Below are 14,813 nucleotides of genomic sequence, written 5' to 3' on the forward strand. Positions count from 1 at the left end.
CCCGTGAGCCATGGCCGCTAAGCCTGCGCGTCCGGAGCCTGTGCTCCGCAACGGGAGAGGCCACAGCAGTGAGAGGCCCGCGTACTGCAAAAGTTCAGATTGGGGCGCCACTCCACACCTTTGAAATCAGAGCTCCAGGGCGTGTGGCCATAGAACCTGCATTTGTAACAAGCTCCCCAGGTGCTTCTGGTGTCCTCAAGATTTTTGAGCCTCTGAAGCCATCATCGTGACCACCACCATGCCATATACAGGGGCCAGTCTGGCCATGTGAAGGGGTCTGTGGGCCCTTGTAGGATTGGCCTGCATCAAGTCCCACGTGGCATTTTGGCAGTAACCCTGCATGGGCAGCTGGGAGGCACCTGCACCCCACGAGGGCCACCTGACTTCCAGCTGTCCCTTTTCAACCCCACCTTTCCTGAGGTGCCAAAAACTAGCCCACTCTGTTAAAAGTCTCTTCTTTCCACTCTTTTCAAAGAGGATGACTTCTTCTGACTTAGACCAGGAATGATTTCACATTCTAAAGTGCCTTTGTGTTAAAATAAGGGAAATAACTGGAAAACAGATAAGTACTGTGGACAAGGTTTTGAGGGTGCAGAAGTTCTGCAAAGAACTCTGTCGTCCAGAGGCAGTCATGTTTTTCCCCTCTATGAGTCAAACAAGAAAAAAAAAATTTGTTTCGCTTTATATAACTGTACAGACACAGACTAGATTTCTAACTCTCACTCCAAGTTCGCTTTGCTCACATTTTAAAGTATTGGAGATTACGCCACTGGTATTAAATCATAGTGATGATGATGATATTGATGATAATACTTTACCCAAGGCCACACACAGTGCAAGTGACTTAGGCAGGATTTGCCCCAGATCTGCCTGGTGGCAAAATCTTAGCTCTTGTTACTGTAGCACGCTGCTCTTTGACAAGGCTTTTTAGAAAAAAGCCTTTTTAGAAAAAATTTTTTTAGAAAAAAAATTAAATATTTATTTAATCCGAATTTTCTCTTTATTTTTCAATGAATATTTGTAATATATTTTCTTTTCAGTTATACATATTCATATATATATTCATTCTTTTTCAGATTCTTTTCCCTTATAGGTTATTACAGAATACTGAGTATATCCCTGTGCTATACAGTAGGTCCTTGTTAGTTATCTATTTTTTTTTTTTTTGGTTATCTATTTTATATGTAGTAGTGTCTGTATGTTAACCCCATGCTCCTAATTTATCTCCCCAAACTACTCTTCACACCAGTGCTGCATGCAGGCCCTAGACAGGCACTGCAGTGCAGGGACTGGTTATGGGCTGGGGGGATCAAGGGCCGAACAGGGGCAGTGACGTCACCCACAGATTTGCAGCCCCAGGAAGCCATAACCATCCTTGACTGAGAGGCTTGTGAGGAGATGAAGTTACCGGTAGGAGCAGGTCATCTGGGGAAAGCTGGAACCCCAACAGGCCAGTCCGCAGAGGAGACCCAGCCACTCAGAAGCCACTTGAGGCACAGAGAGAGGATAAGAAATCCCCTGATTTCTTCCTAGCTGTTACCTTCCAATCTCCTGACCGCACCTCTCAGAGGCCAAACCCAATCAGCAAACCCAGGAGCCCAGCAAGCCCACCTTTGTGGGTTGTTCCCTGGCTACACAGAGCAGGGGGCAGGGTCTGAGGGCAGACAGACCCGAACAGCCACACCCACACTGGATTTTGTTGTTGTTTTCCAGAACAAAGCACTTTAAGGCTCCTTTAAATAGCAAACCCCTAATGCCTTAAGACTAAGTTGATTTAACAAGAACAAAACGTTATTTTAAAATCATCTGTGACTTTAAAAACCTATGATGCAAGCAGGTATCTGGTACACCTGTAACGCACTGACTGCTGGGAACAAAGGAAGCATTCCTGGACACCGCCTTGCCAAGGTCCAATGGAAACAATCGCCAGGCTAATCGTTCAGAGGATGAAGTTTGTTTGACTTACTAGCTGAGGGAAAGGAAGCTGGCGACAAAGAGTATGGTCACCTCGCTGATATTTTTGGAAGACTAGCTTACCGAAACATTTTTGAGCTGGTCTTTTGCATGATTAGATGCGGTGTGAGAGCTGGCAAGCTTGTGCTAAGTGTCCTGGACATAATTCTTGAGAAATGTGAGGGTGTCAGGGACGTCTGTGTCTCTGGAAGAAGGTCGAGGAGAAGGTCCTAGAGTTCCAGGGGGCTGTGCTCTGGGGACTGATGGCGGCCGCTTTCTGATTAATCACTGGGCACCAGGGAGAGTTAGAGCGCCCTCTAGGGAGAGCTGGATGGGCCTGGCGTGGGAGCAGGGCACCTGTCAGCCTTTCTGCACTGTTGTCACCACCTGTGTCCTTTTTCTCCAAATATCCCATGATAGATGGCTGTGGTCTTATTAGCTATTGCGTCAGTGATGACTTTGTCCTGCACTTTCTTTTTTTTTTTTTTTTTTTTTTGCGGTACGCTGGCTTCTCTCTGTTGTGGCCTCTCCCGTTGCAGAGCACAGGCTCCAGACGCGCAGGCCCAGCGGCCATGGCTCACGGGCCCAGCCGCTCCGCGGCATGCGGGATCTTCCTGGACCGGGGCACGAACCCGTGTCCCCTGCATCGGCAGGCGGACTCTCAACCACTGCACCACCAGGGAAGCCCTGTCCCGCACTTTTTGAAGGAGGTGGCTAAGTAGGGTGATTTAAGGTTAAGATCACAGACTTTGGAGTCTATGTTTTCCCTTTTTTTTTTTTTAACATTTTATTTATTTTTTATGTACATATATTTTTACTGAAGTATAGTTGATTTACCATGTTGTGTTAGTTTCAGGTATACAGCACAGTGATTCAGTTATACATATAGATATATTCTTTTTCAGATTCTTTTCCCTTATAGGTTCTATTTTTCCTTTTATCTTCAAAAATCTGTCCCCCTTTCTCTATTCCTACTACCACTGCCCTCATCTGCGCTTTTGGCCGCAGCTGCTAACTGCTCCCTGTCACCTGCCTCCTTCTCCTTGCTGCTGCGGCCAGTGGGATCCTCCTAAGTAGAGATCAGTCATGCTCAGCATCCTCCAAAGCCTCCCCCAGCCTCGAGGATAATGTCCCACCTACCTGGGTACTCACCTACTAGACCAGCCCATCCTTCCGGGGTCAGGGTCCGTGCCGACCCCAGCAACTTGTAAGCACTGCCCGCCTTTGCCTCCCAGCAAAGCCAAGTCTAGACGGCAGGCTGGCCCTTATTCCTCTGAGTATTGCCCACCATCCTGTTACTGAGTCCAAGTTTGTACTGCTCGCTGCACAACCGGCCAATAAATCCAGAGGTGAGCTGTTGGGGCAAGGAGTAGCGACTTTATTCAGAAAGCCAGCAGGCCACAATGCAGGGGACACAGGTTCGAGCCCTGAGCCGGGAAGATCCCACATGCCTCGGAGCAGCTAAGCCCATGCGCCACAACTACTGAGCCTGCGCTCTAGAGCCCTCGAGCCACAACTATTGAATCCTGTGCTCCTAGAAACCGTGCTCTGCAACAAGAGAAGCCACCGCAGTGAGAAGCCCGTGCACCGCAACGAATAGTAGCCCCTGCGTGCCGCAACTAGAGAAAGCCCACGCACAGCGACGAAGACCCAACACAGCCCCCCAAAATAAAAATAAATAAATAAATCTTAAAGGAAAAAAAAGCCAGCAGGCCAGGAGATGGTGGCCTCATGTCCCAAAGAGCCATCTTCTCCAAGTTACAATTCAGGATTCTTTTATACTGAAAGGGGAAGGAGATAGAGTCGTGTTTCTGGCCAAACTTGGCGGGGAATGTGTTAATTTCTTCCTTCCTGCAGCCATTCACAGATGGGCCTGGTCAGGAGGTTTCCTGTGAGCTTAACAAAGGTGTTTTAGCTTAAAGCTCATTCCCTGGGAGGTGGGGTTCCCAGAGATGGGCGGGTCATTATGTATAATTTAAGCTTATAGGCAACATCCCTTTAGTGATTAATTTGTAATAGAACACGAAGGTTCTTTTCTATTACGAACCAACACCTGGGACAAAAGCTGCACTCAGTGATATAGGACTGCACTTTACAGCTTACACTGTGTTTTCTCATCCTTGCTGAGTCACGCCCCACACTCAGGTGGAGGTATTTTCTAATTATACAGAGGCTTGAAAAGGTCCGTGAGCCAAGCTAGACTCTCCTGTGGTCGAAGCGGCGCTCAAGCTCCGGGTTCTCCGAGGGGACAGCACGTAGGACTGAACACTGCACAGACTCGGGCATGAGTCCCAGCCAGCGTGCACTGGCTGCGGCACTGACTTCACCTCCCGCACCCATGTCCTCATCCTTAAAGAAGACAGAAGTAATTCGTAGTCGGGTTTGTTATGAGGATGAAATGAAAACAATGCCGCTGCCCGAGTTGCTGGAGTGTCTAACAGGGCCTGGCTTGCAGCCGACACTAAATGTGAGTTCCCTTTCTGACGCCAAACTTGGCGAGATGCTTCTCCTACTCCAACAGCGGCTCCTCCTCTGAGCTCCAGAGGCCACTGGGGTGCCAACTCTTGAGCCCCGTGCGCCTCTGGACCCGATAGGTAGCTGCGTCGGGTCCCAGCACTCCTTAAAGGAAGGTGGAGACTTCGGCCCTGAGGGAGAGGACGGTGGGGCGGAACTAAGGGGCCGTGGGAGGCCGGCCTGGATGCGGGGGCCTGTGGGGCGGCGTTGTTCCGCGGAGGGGACGTCGGCGCCCCGAGAGTGCACCCCGCATTGGGGCCCAGGTACCCTCCCGGACCTCCAGGTTGCCGCCACCCCGGGGGGCAGCGCCCGCCCCCCCAGTTCACCTCTGCCCCTTCCCAGCTCCCGTACTGCCTCCCCGGCCTCCAAAAGCACGAGGGTCCCAGGTCGGAGAGGGCCGGGGGCCACAGCCGGCGCGCAGTCCGGGAGCGCAGCCCCGCCCCCATCGCGGCGCCGGCTGGCGGGAGGCGGGACATGCGCACCGGGCGGCGGGCCCGCGCTGGGAGGGGGCGCGGGCCCGAGCGGGCGGTGCTGCGGAGAGCGGGCTGGGCGGAGAGCGAGGCGCGGGAGCGGGGAGCGCGCCGCCAGCGTCGCTGCCGCTGGACTAGGGCGGGTGTGCGAGCCCGGCGCGCCGCGCGCAGAGGATGCGAGCGGCAGGGAGCCGCCGCGCCGCCGCGCCCGGAGAACGCGAACGCGGGTGACCTCAGCCGGAGGAGAGCCGGGAGACGGAGGCCGCGAGCCCCGCGGGGATCCTCGAGGCCGGGGTGCGGGGGACGGCGGCGGCGCGGGAGTGCGAGGCGCACACTGGGCGGGGCTGGCGGACAGTGATGAGCGGGCGTGTGGGGAGGCTGCACGCCGCCGCCGCCCGGAGCATCCGCCGCCTGAGCTGCTGCTCGCGGCCCGGGCCCCGGCCATGGAGACGCTGAATGGCCCCGCGGCCGGCGGCGCCCCGGATGCGAAGCCGCAGCCGCCCGGCCAGCACCACCGCCACCACTATCTCCACCCGCTGGCCGAGCGAAGGCGGCTGCACCGCGCGCCCTCGCCCGCCAGGCCATTTCTCAAGGACCTGCACGGCCGGCCCGCGGCCCCCGGCCCGGCCGCCCCTTCCTCGGGCCGAGCCCCGGCGCCCGCCGCTCCGCGCTCGCCCAGCCTCGCGGGCAAGGCGCCGCCCTCGCCGGGGCCCCCGGCCGCGCCCGGCCGCGTCTCTCGGCGCAGCGGCGGCGCCCCCGGCGCGAAGGACAAGCTGCCGCCGGGCGCCGGGGCCAGAGCAGCAGGCGGCGCCAAGGCCGCTCCGGGCCCCAGGAAGGCGGCGCGCGCGGCGCCCGCCGAGCCGCTGCCCCGGGTCGGGAAGCCGCCGCTCGGGGCCGAGCCACTGCCCGCCGCTGCCAAGGGCCGCAAAGCCAAACGCGGCTCCGGTGTGGTCCCCGCCCGCGCCTCCGGTCCCCGGGTTCCCATCGTCCCGGTCCCCGCCGTGATCCTCGCCGTGACCCCCGCGGCCGGCTCCCCGGCCCCCGGCTCGCGCATCAGCCACACCGACAGCAGCTCCGATCTCTCCGACTGCCCCTCCGACCCCCTGTCCGACGAGCAGCGCCTGATCCCCGCCGCCAGCAGCGACGCCGAGTCCGGCACGGGCTCCAGCGACCGGGAACCCCTGCGGGGAGCCCCCACGACGAGCCCCGCGGCTCGGGGGGCGCCTACGGGCACCCCCGAGCCCTTCCCGCTCTTCGCCGCGCCCCCCGCCGCCTGCCTCGGGGGTCGGAGCAGCCCGAGCGGGGTCCCCGCGGGGTCCCCGGGGCCCGGCGTGGCGGAGGATGCCGGGGGGTGCGCTCCGCCAGAGCGAACGGTCCCCGGGAACCCCAAGGAGCACGGCCCGGGCGAGCAGCCCCGGCTGGTACCGGCGGCGGCGGCGGAGGAGCTGCTGCGGGAGATGGAGGAGCTGCGCTCGGAGAACGACTATCTCAAGGTGCGCAGCCCACCCCGCCGCCGGTGGCCTGGAGGCGACCCCACGTCTGGGTGCGGGCTGGAACCCGCGAGCCCCGCCTCCCGGTCCCGAAAGCGCTTTCTCCTGCTGTCGTTCACTTTCCTGCCCCCCGCACACACCGGGCGCTGGGAACTGGAGCCAAAACTTCTGGAAGGAGCAGCAAGACCTGTGGGTCCAGGCTGCTTTCCACCCACTTAGCTTGTTTCTAGAAGTCTTGCTGCTTTCCGCGGATGCCTCTGCCCCTGTTGATGCTGCGTTGATTATAGAGTGTCGGCTCTGATCACTTTTTGGATGTGCAGTCGACCCCCAGACCCCTAGCCTGTGGGAGCGGGTTTTCCCCAGCCGAAGGGCTCTGGGCCGGGCTCCGTGGGAGGAGAGGGGGGTTCGGAGGGTGTGGTGGCCCAGGCTGCAGACTCGCCTGCCGCTTCTCCCAGTTACAGAAAGACGGGCGCCCTCCGTGTCTCTCCCGGGGCTCACAGAGCAGACAGAGGGCCTCGGCGTTTTCAGTGATAAACCTGCAGTTCAGGAGTCTCTTGAGTGCGGCCTGAATGGAGGGACCACTGTGTTCTGCTGGCCGGTCCTTTGTAAGCGTCCACCACCTGGGTTTTCCGTGTCAGGAGAGGCCACTTGATGCCCTTCTCACGCCGGGGCACTTTCGAGGGAATCGCAGCCTCTGCGTCCTATCTGAGCACTTGGCGGCGGGGCCCGCTCTAAGAGGCTTCTGGGTCCTGTGAGCTTTGGGGCACAAGTCTGACTCCATCTTTTCCAGGAGGAGGAGGGCTGGCGCTGCAGGAAAGAGGATTTAGGCAGTGTTGGGGGTGGGGGTAGGTCACCTGAAAGTAAGGAGGGCTGTCCTGAAAGCAATTGTTTTAATTTATTGTGATACGCAGGTTGGTAAATAGCTCCACTGGTGTAAATCTCCTGTTTCTGTTAAGACAGTTAAATATATGTTTGCTCCGAAACCTCCTGTATCAGTGGGTTTTGTGATTCGCCCTGTGTTCTCAGCAAATGCTGACGGTCCCTGATGGAGGCCAAGTGTTGGCTGGTGGGACCAAGGATGTGAGCTTTTAAGGTGCTTGGTGATGAAGTGTGCAGTTCAAACTGGGATCAGAGCAGTGAACTGCTGAGTATTCCTAAACTCCGGCTGCAGAAGCTGCTCTAACTCACTGAGCCCAGTGGTTATTTTATCCTGTTCAAAGAGGCAGAGGAGGAGAGTGGTGGGGAAAGAGAGCAGATGGAGACTTGGAGTAAGACGTTTCAAATAGTGCATTTTTTTTTCTTAATTCATTTATTTATTTATTTTTGGCTGCGTTGGGTCTTCGTTGCTGCGCGGGGCCTTTCTCTAGTTGTGGCGAGCGGGGGCTACTCTTCGTTGTGGTGCTTGGGCTTCTCATTGCAGTGGCTTCTCTTGTTGCGGAGCACGGGCTCTAGGCGCACGGACTCAGTAGTTGTGGTGTGCAGGCTCAGTAGTTCTGGCTCGCGGGCTCTAGAGCGCAGGCTCAGTAGTTGTGGTTCACCGGCTTAGCTGCTCCGCGGCATGTGGGATCTTCCTGGACCAGGGCACAAACCTGTGTCCCCTGCATTGGCAGGCAGATTCTTAACCATTGTGCCTCCAGGGAAGTCCCTGTCACTGACTCTTGTGTAATAGACAACAGTGAAATTCAGGGGTGTGGAAGAGAAAGAGCCACGGTATCATGTGTAACTCTGTTGTGAAATCAGCACTTTTGTAAATTTGCCCTGGAAGTAAGCTCCCTGAGGACAAGAAAGATGATCTTACTGAATTTTGTAGCCTTGGCTCTTAGCCTAATCCCTGACCCACAGCGTTTCTGATTGAATGATGTTTATCCAAATCATGACAGCTAAGTAACAGAAAATTAAGGGTTTTAAAAATTTTTTTTGAAAAGAGGTTTTCTCATTACATCTTTAATCTTAAGGTAGGCAGTCATTTCGGGGTTCATTCCTAGATGACTGGTTATTTGCTTTATTTTTTCATGTTAGATTCTCAATGAAGGAAATAGGTGTCTGACCCTGGCACCTAATCTGATGTATTTGATATTTCAGTGAATCTCACAGAAACATAGGGTATCATTGTTATATTTATCATAATCCCAATTTCACAGACAGGGGTGCTGAGAGCTGAGAAAACTTAGTGACTTGCCCAAGGTCATCCAGCTAGTAAGTGATGCAGCTTGTATTTTCCCTGCCCCCAGACCTCTGTTCTTTCCCTGCTCCAGGCTGCAACCCTATTTCCATGAAGGCTCCTTTTCTGAGCACACGCTTGCCTTAGAGTTTATTAGCTCAAAATGTTCCCAGCGTTTAGCTTTCCTAGGGGGCCCTCTTTTTAGGTGAAAGGGCCACCAAGAACACCTCTCCACTAGCCTGTGGACAAATGGTCTCATAAACCCCACTGACAATGTTTAATTTGTGGGAAATGTCAGTTGCCATTTCCTGTGGAGAAAAGGTCACAGCCGACCATTTATGATGCCTGAATCCATCTCCCAGCCTTTCCTCTGACAGGAGAGAAGCGGAGATAGAGGAGGTCTGGGGAGGCTAGGAAGTCAGAAGAATGATCACCAACACATGTGTGAGTTACGTGATTGGCTATTCAAAGCTTAAATGACAGTAGTTCAATGTGGGAAAGACAGACAACAACCCTGCTAGACTTTTCTAAAGGCCAGCGAGCCCACCCACTTGTGCAAAATGGGGCTGGGAGCATCAGTGACCTCCTGGGCAATGACGTTTGCTGTAGGCCTGCTTTGCACGTGAGGTTTAGAGTGTGTGTATTATAAGCCCAAACGTCTCTTTTTGTTGCTCTTGTCCTCACTGGTACTTCTTTTGATGGTAGATAAAAGTGAGCCCGTGACCTAATGCTTTCTTAGGGAATGCTGCACAGAACTCTCGCGATTAGAAAGGAGACTCCACCCAGAAATTTTACTTTGATATATTGTGGAGGATGGTGACCACAAGTATTACAAGCTTTCCTGAGTCAGTTCTGTCACCATTACTGTATAAGACGGTTTCTGAGCTAGAATGACCTAAGAGTAATCCAGGCAGAAAACTAAGGCCTCAAAACTGTAGGAGGATGTGTTGCTGATCAGGAAATTTGAGGGGAATTCTCTTGGTTTTTACCAGCCTGCTGTATTTTCTTAAAAATCAACTGTCAACAGAGAAGTACCCCCTTCTGTTGTGTGGAGCTGTACGGGGCCATCCCTGACCCTGCTTTCCTACTGTCATCACGGAGTAACGTGGTGACTAGGTGAGAAGTGCATAATTAATCCAGGTAGCTGGCTTTTTGTCTGAAGGCACAGTCAGAAAAGCACTCTTGGCCCTTGACCACTGATGAATTCACACGTGTTCCGAAGGCTTTAGGAATTAAGGTGCGAGATTGAGTTCAGTTATTGAAAGGCATTTGCTTCTTTCTCAGACCAGACCCAGGCACAGGTTAGTGATGAGGGCGTCCACGAAACCCTGCTGGAGCGTTCCTTGCCCGCCGCCCCTGCGATTTTGCTCGATTGCTCCAAGACAGTCAGACAAGCCTTAGAGCTCATTGTGAACATATTAATTATGTTCTCTGTTCTCACAGGCTTTTCAGGAGGGTTTTAATCGCTTTGAGTTTATTGGCTTATTTTGAAAATGCTTCTCGCGTTACTGGGGATGCTCGCACGACACCATTCCCCCTGCCCTCAAATAGTGTACCCCAAAGTTCCCGTGTCCTGTGGGGCCCGCGAGGTCAGTGGGGGAAGGGCTGCTGAGTTTGCTCTGCCTTTTCAGTTACTTCAGAAGAATTATTTCTGGTTAAAACAAAAGTCAGCGCTAGCTACAGAGCAGGTACTATTGGATTCTTGGAGAGGAGTGATTTCTTAGGGAGACCGCTGGTGAGGCCATTTGGGTTGAGAGGTTGCAGTGCATCAGCGCCGATCCAGCCTCACCATCCTGCGTCTCACTTGGAGTCTTTGGAGTTTCAAGGTCTGAAAGGATTTGGTTAAATCTGCCTGCGCAGAGCCCAGATGCTCAGCCGCCTGGAAAGGGTGGAGGTGGGGTGGACACGGAGGCAGGAATAAACAGTTCTGAGCTTGAAGCGCTGCAGCCCCTCCCTCCGTCCCCGGCCCCTGGCCCTCCTCCCTTCTTCTGGAAGGTTAAAGCAGACAGTATCCCTATTCTTTCCTGACCTTCTGCTTTCCACACCCACTCTTTATTCAGCCTTCAAAGCGGCAGTAATCACCTTAGGTGGCAAGATCATGTAGACCAGGGAACACAGGGCCGTCGCTGCTGGATGAACTGTGCTTGGTAAACAATGGGAGGGTCCCTGAGCCCTCTGAGTCTCAGCTGGGACTCTGCAGAGAACAGTTCCATTGTCGGGGGGGGGGGGGGGGGGGGGGGAAGCGAGGTGGATTCATTGTATATTACAACAGAGGATAAGGTCTGTAACTCCCAGAAGAGGGAATTATTGCAACAGTAGCCAGCTGTGACTGCTCTCACTGTCTAAGTTGGGTCTATTTAGGGAGGGGTGATTAAAATAGGACTAGTTATTGATTTCAGGTTGTTTAAAGGCGATTAAGATCTGATGAGATTGTCAGTATAATCAAGAGTTTTCACCGCTTCACCGTGTGGATTTGGTTTTTATATTGGTGGATAAAACTATCTGCAAAGAGGTTTTCGTTGAAATTTTAATCTTGGTTTATTCTAGTGCACACGTGGTACCTCATTATTTCTCGAATTTGATATGTGTCAGATAGATGTAAAATAACGTTTGATCGTTATCTGCAGGCAAAGGGGAGTAGTTGGGGAACTTCCCACTACATCAAGATTTCATTTTACATACAAAATTTGAAAAGTATATTTAGTTAAAACTAAATTAGCTTTTCAATGTGGTAATGATCTAACATTTGAGTATCTGACAGACCTGATGTTAATTCAATATAAAACTTGATTAAGGGCAGTTTTTCCTTAATATCTGTATTAAAAAACAACGATTTTCCACTTTTACTTACTGTGTAAATGTTGTCTGCCAGAAACATTATATGTTCTGCTTGACTTGGTTTATTTTTAAGCATTTAAATGGCAGACATCTTTAAGGTTCTTTAATGTTTTCTAAATTAGAGCATGCTGTCAGAAAATTAATGTCATGTTAGTTTGAAAATCACTCTCATCATGACCTGAATCTGAATAATCACAGTTTTGGCTTCTCAAATGTCTGCTGCCAGCTTACGTGGTTCATAATTCGCTTTTCTTAGAACTTCTTTTCACTGAACCTGAAAATTGCTTTTTTCAAGGCTCTATGAAAAGAGCTGAAACCCTGGCCTCATCCCATCTCTGCTACAGGCTAGTGTTGGGAAGCATTTAAACTTTTAGAATTTCGGTGTCCTCATTTTAAAGACGGGGGTATGGATACCTTTTCTGCATATTATAATGCTTTCGTGAGGACCAAGTGTGAAAATAAGTATACCTGCACATTGACAATGTCAAGGTCTAAATGTTAGCTTGTTTTCATTATTTTACACCGACGGTGGACTTTTAAAAATATGATTTAAAGCTTATTGTTTCATTTGTCCTGGTTGTTGCAGATAATTTCTAGCACTTACCGGAAAGAGCATGTGTATGGAACCAGACAGCCTGGGTTTGTAGCTGGGTTTCCATTTATTAGCTGAGAGGATTTGGATGTGTTTACCGGCTTGGGTTTTGCCTCCTTGTCTGTCAAATGGGGGTCGTGTGTCCCTGGCAGGGTTATTTTAGGCTTAGTAATGAAGGTAAAGTGCTTAATAAAGGATGCCTTCTGTTCTACAAATTTAGATAAAATGAGGTACAAAAGCAATGATTCAAATACATGCAATTATGGTCTCCCCCTAATTTTCTTTTCAATGCATCTAACGTTAGTGATTATTTATGCCAAAAAATTTTAGCTGTTTACATGTGGCCTACTCGGTGATCTGGAGGTGTGGGTTCGTCTAGCCCCGGAACAGACCTTTTCAGCCTGCAGCGGGGGTGTAGGCGTCCGTAGAACGTAGCCAGCGTTTAACATTGGGCCGATGAGGGCCTCCCCCAAGCCCGTGCCACCCCCATTACGAAGTCTGAAAACCAGAGAACATTTTTTACCTGCAAGTCGTATCATGTCTTTTTATGGTTATGTCACATTTTAAAACTCGTGTTTGAATAATAGATCGTTTCAGGCATTAATGACTTGATAAGCTTTCTAGAAGGAAAAGCAATCGTAAACAGTTCCTTCCTTCCGTAAATGGAATGCCCAACACCACTGGATATTTGTATGTGTACATACATATAGGGATTATTGCCTGTATTGAACTATTTTTTATTAGTTACCCAGTGTAACAATTAACTTTTAACTGTATTCAGACGTGTGTAGAGATGAGGCTTTTTCTCAAAGTCAGATCAGATTCACAGATGGGATCTGAGTGAAGCTTGACCTTGATTTTGAAGATTCAGGACTAACTCTACTTTTTTTTTTTTTTTTTTTTTTTTTTTGCGGTACGCGGTCCTCTCACTGTTGTGGCCTCTCCCGTTGCAGAGCACAGGCTCAGCGGCCATGGCTCACGGGCCCAGCCGCTCCACGGCATGTGGGATCTTCCTGGACTGGGGCACGAACCCGTGTCCCCTGCCTCGGCAGGCGGACTCTCAACCGCTGCGCCACCAGGGAAGCCCTAACTCTCTACTCTTCATGGGAGGATAGCATGCACAGGCCTGTTTTGAAGCTTGCAGCTGGTAGTTAGTTGGTCTCTTCCAGCGTGGGTTGGGTCAAGGGCACAGCTTCCATGGCTCAGTGCAGATCGGGCATCAGGAACAACCTCTTTGCTGCAGTTTGAAAGGACCTTCCTGAAATAGGTGGGTTCTCCAGGCACCTGAAGAGCCCAGCCTGTCCATTCTCTTCATGGATGTTCCAGTGACCGGCCTCTGTGCTCGGCCCAGTAACTCCCAGTGCCAACAAATTTTCCTACCAGGAACAAGATTGACAGGAAGAGATCTCCACGAAGAAAAAAACAGCAATGAAACTTGCTTTTACATCGTAACATTTTCAACGTTAAGATTTAACTTTCTTAAGACACATGAGAAGATCTTATATCTTTAATGAGGCTGTCATCATTGGTACAGAAATTCTGTAAGAACACGTAGCGGTTGAGAACAAAAGCGTTTTTATTCATTTGACTACTAGGAATGTTGGTAAAACTTTCCCCTTTGACATCCGTTCTCCTTGGTGGTCCGTTGAAACAGGCTCCACATGGAGTCATGGTCAGCTGAGTAGGTAATGCTCTTGGTCAGGTGGTGTGGACAGAGTGGGAGAACCTACAGACCGGGGCTTGGGGGAATGAGGTACCACGTCTGTGCCCTTTCCCATATAGGTGATGGCTGCACACAGGTGGGGTTGGCTGGACAATTGTTTTCACCCCGTTGGCGCTAGTCTGTATTTTTCCACAAAGTTTCCCAATTCGTTTGTTACACTTCTTGGACCTCATCTTACCCAGGGTAAGATACGCTTGAGGAGATTCCTTTCTAGTCAACTTCTTGTCTACCTGAGGCTCTGGTGTTGGGAAACTCTTGTTCTTTACTGTAAATAAATCCCGGGGTTTAAGAATAAATGCAGGATTAGCAAGGGTGGTCAGACTCCAGGAACAAACTGAATAGGGTGAGAGCTGACAAGTTAGGGTGTCCATGTTTGGGAGAGTGTTTCCCTTGAGCCTCAGTATTAATTGAGCAAAACAAACGGGAATGGGGAATTCTCTGGCGGTCCAGTGGTTAGGACTCCTAACGTCCACTGCCGAGGGACCGGAGAACTAAGATCCCACAAGCTGCGTGGTGTGGCAAAAAAAAAAACAAACGATGAACAAGTGTACCCTAATCTGGAGGCATTTATGCCATCAATTATCAAACTAATCAAGACAGTTCTAGAATGCTTAATCTCCCGCCTTCCAAATTGCTCCTTGTTGAAGTCTTTATAATAGAATTTATATCTCATCACATGCTGCAGCTGTGTCTATGGGTTTGGGAAGAATTTTCCAGGACCAGACTGCAAGACTGGAACAAAGCCATGTGCGGGGATGTCTGGTTTGGGTCCTGTTTAGGGTTTGGTCTTTCTGGGTGTTGACCGAGGTTCATGGGCAGTCATTCCACAAATATTTATTGAGGGCCTGCCGTGTGGCTCACGCTGCCCTGGACACTGGGAGACACCAGGTGTCTGCCCTCCTGACGCTTACCTTCCTGGGTGGGCGACAGATGATGAACAGGAAGAAACACAGATAACATGAGGCGGCGGGGAGGGGCAGGGCCTGGACTAGAGACTGGGGGGCTGGGGGATGGCAGGGGGTGGCATTGTGTGCCTTCCAAGTTGTGTGACAGTGTGACTGTGAGCTCCGCA

General features: G+C 51.7%; 1 protein-coding gene across 7 annotated transcripts in view; it reads left to right on the top strand.

Annotated features, from left to right (window-relative positions):
- Positions 1-5,045: 5,045 nt before the first annotated feature.
- Positions 5,046-14,813, top strand: part of MTCL1 (microtubule crosslinking factor 1) — a 123,215-nt gene continuing 113,447 nt past the window's right edge. For 6 of the 7 annotated variants that reach the window (XM_067699683.1, XM_067699690.1, XM_067699684.1 and 3 more), the window contains exon 1: positions 5,046-6,430. In XM_067699683.1, the coding sequence (XP_067555784.1) occupies positions 5,381-6,430 (1,050 nt within the window). In that variant the 5' untranslated portion in view covers positions 5,046-5,380. The remainder of the gene's footprint in view (positions 6,431-14,813) is intronic. The other variant, XM_067699687.1, reaches the window with a different exon arrangement.

The sequence above is a fragment of the Pseudorca crassidens genome, chromosome 12 (assembly GCF_039906515.1).
Source record: "Pseudorca crassidens isolate mPseCra1 chromosome 12, mPseCra1.hap1, whole genome shotgun sequence".
NCBI lineage: Eukaryota > Metazoa > Chordata > Mammalia > Artiodactyla > Delphinidae > Pseudorca > Pseudorca crassidens.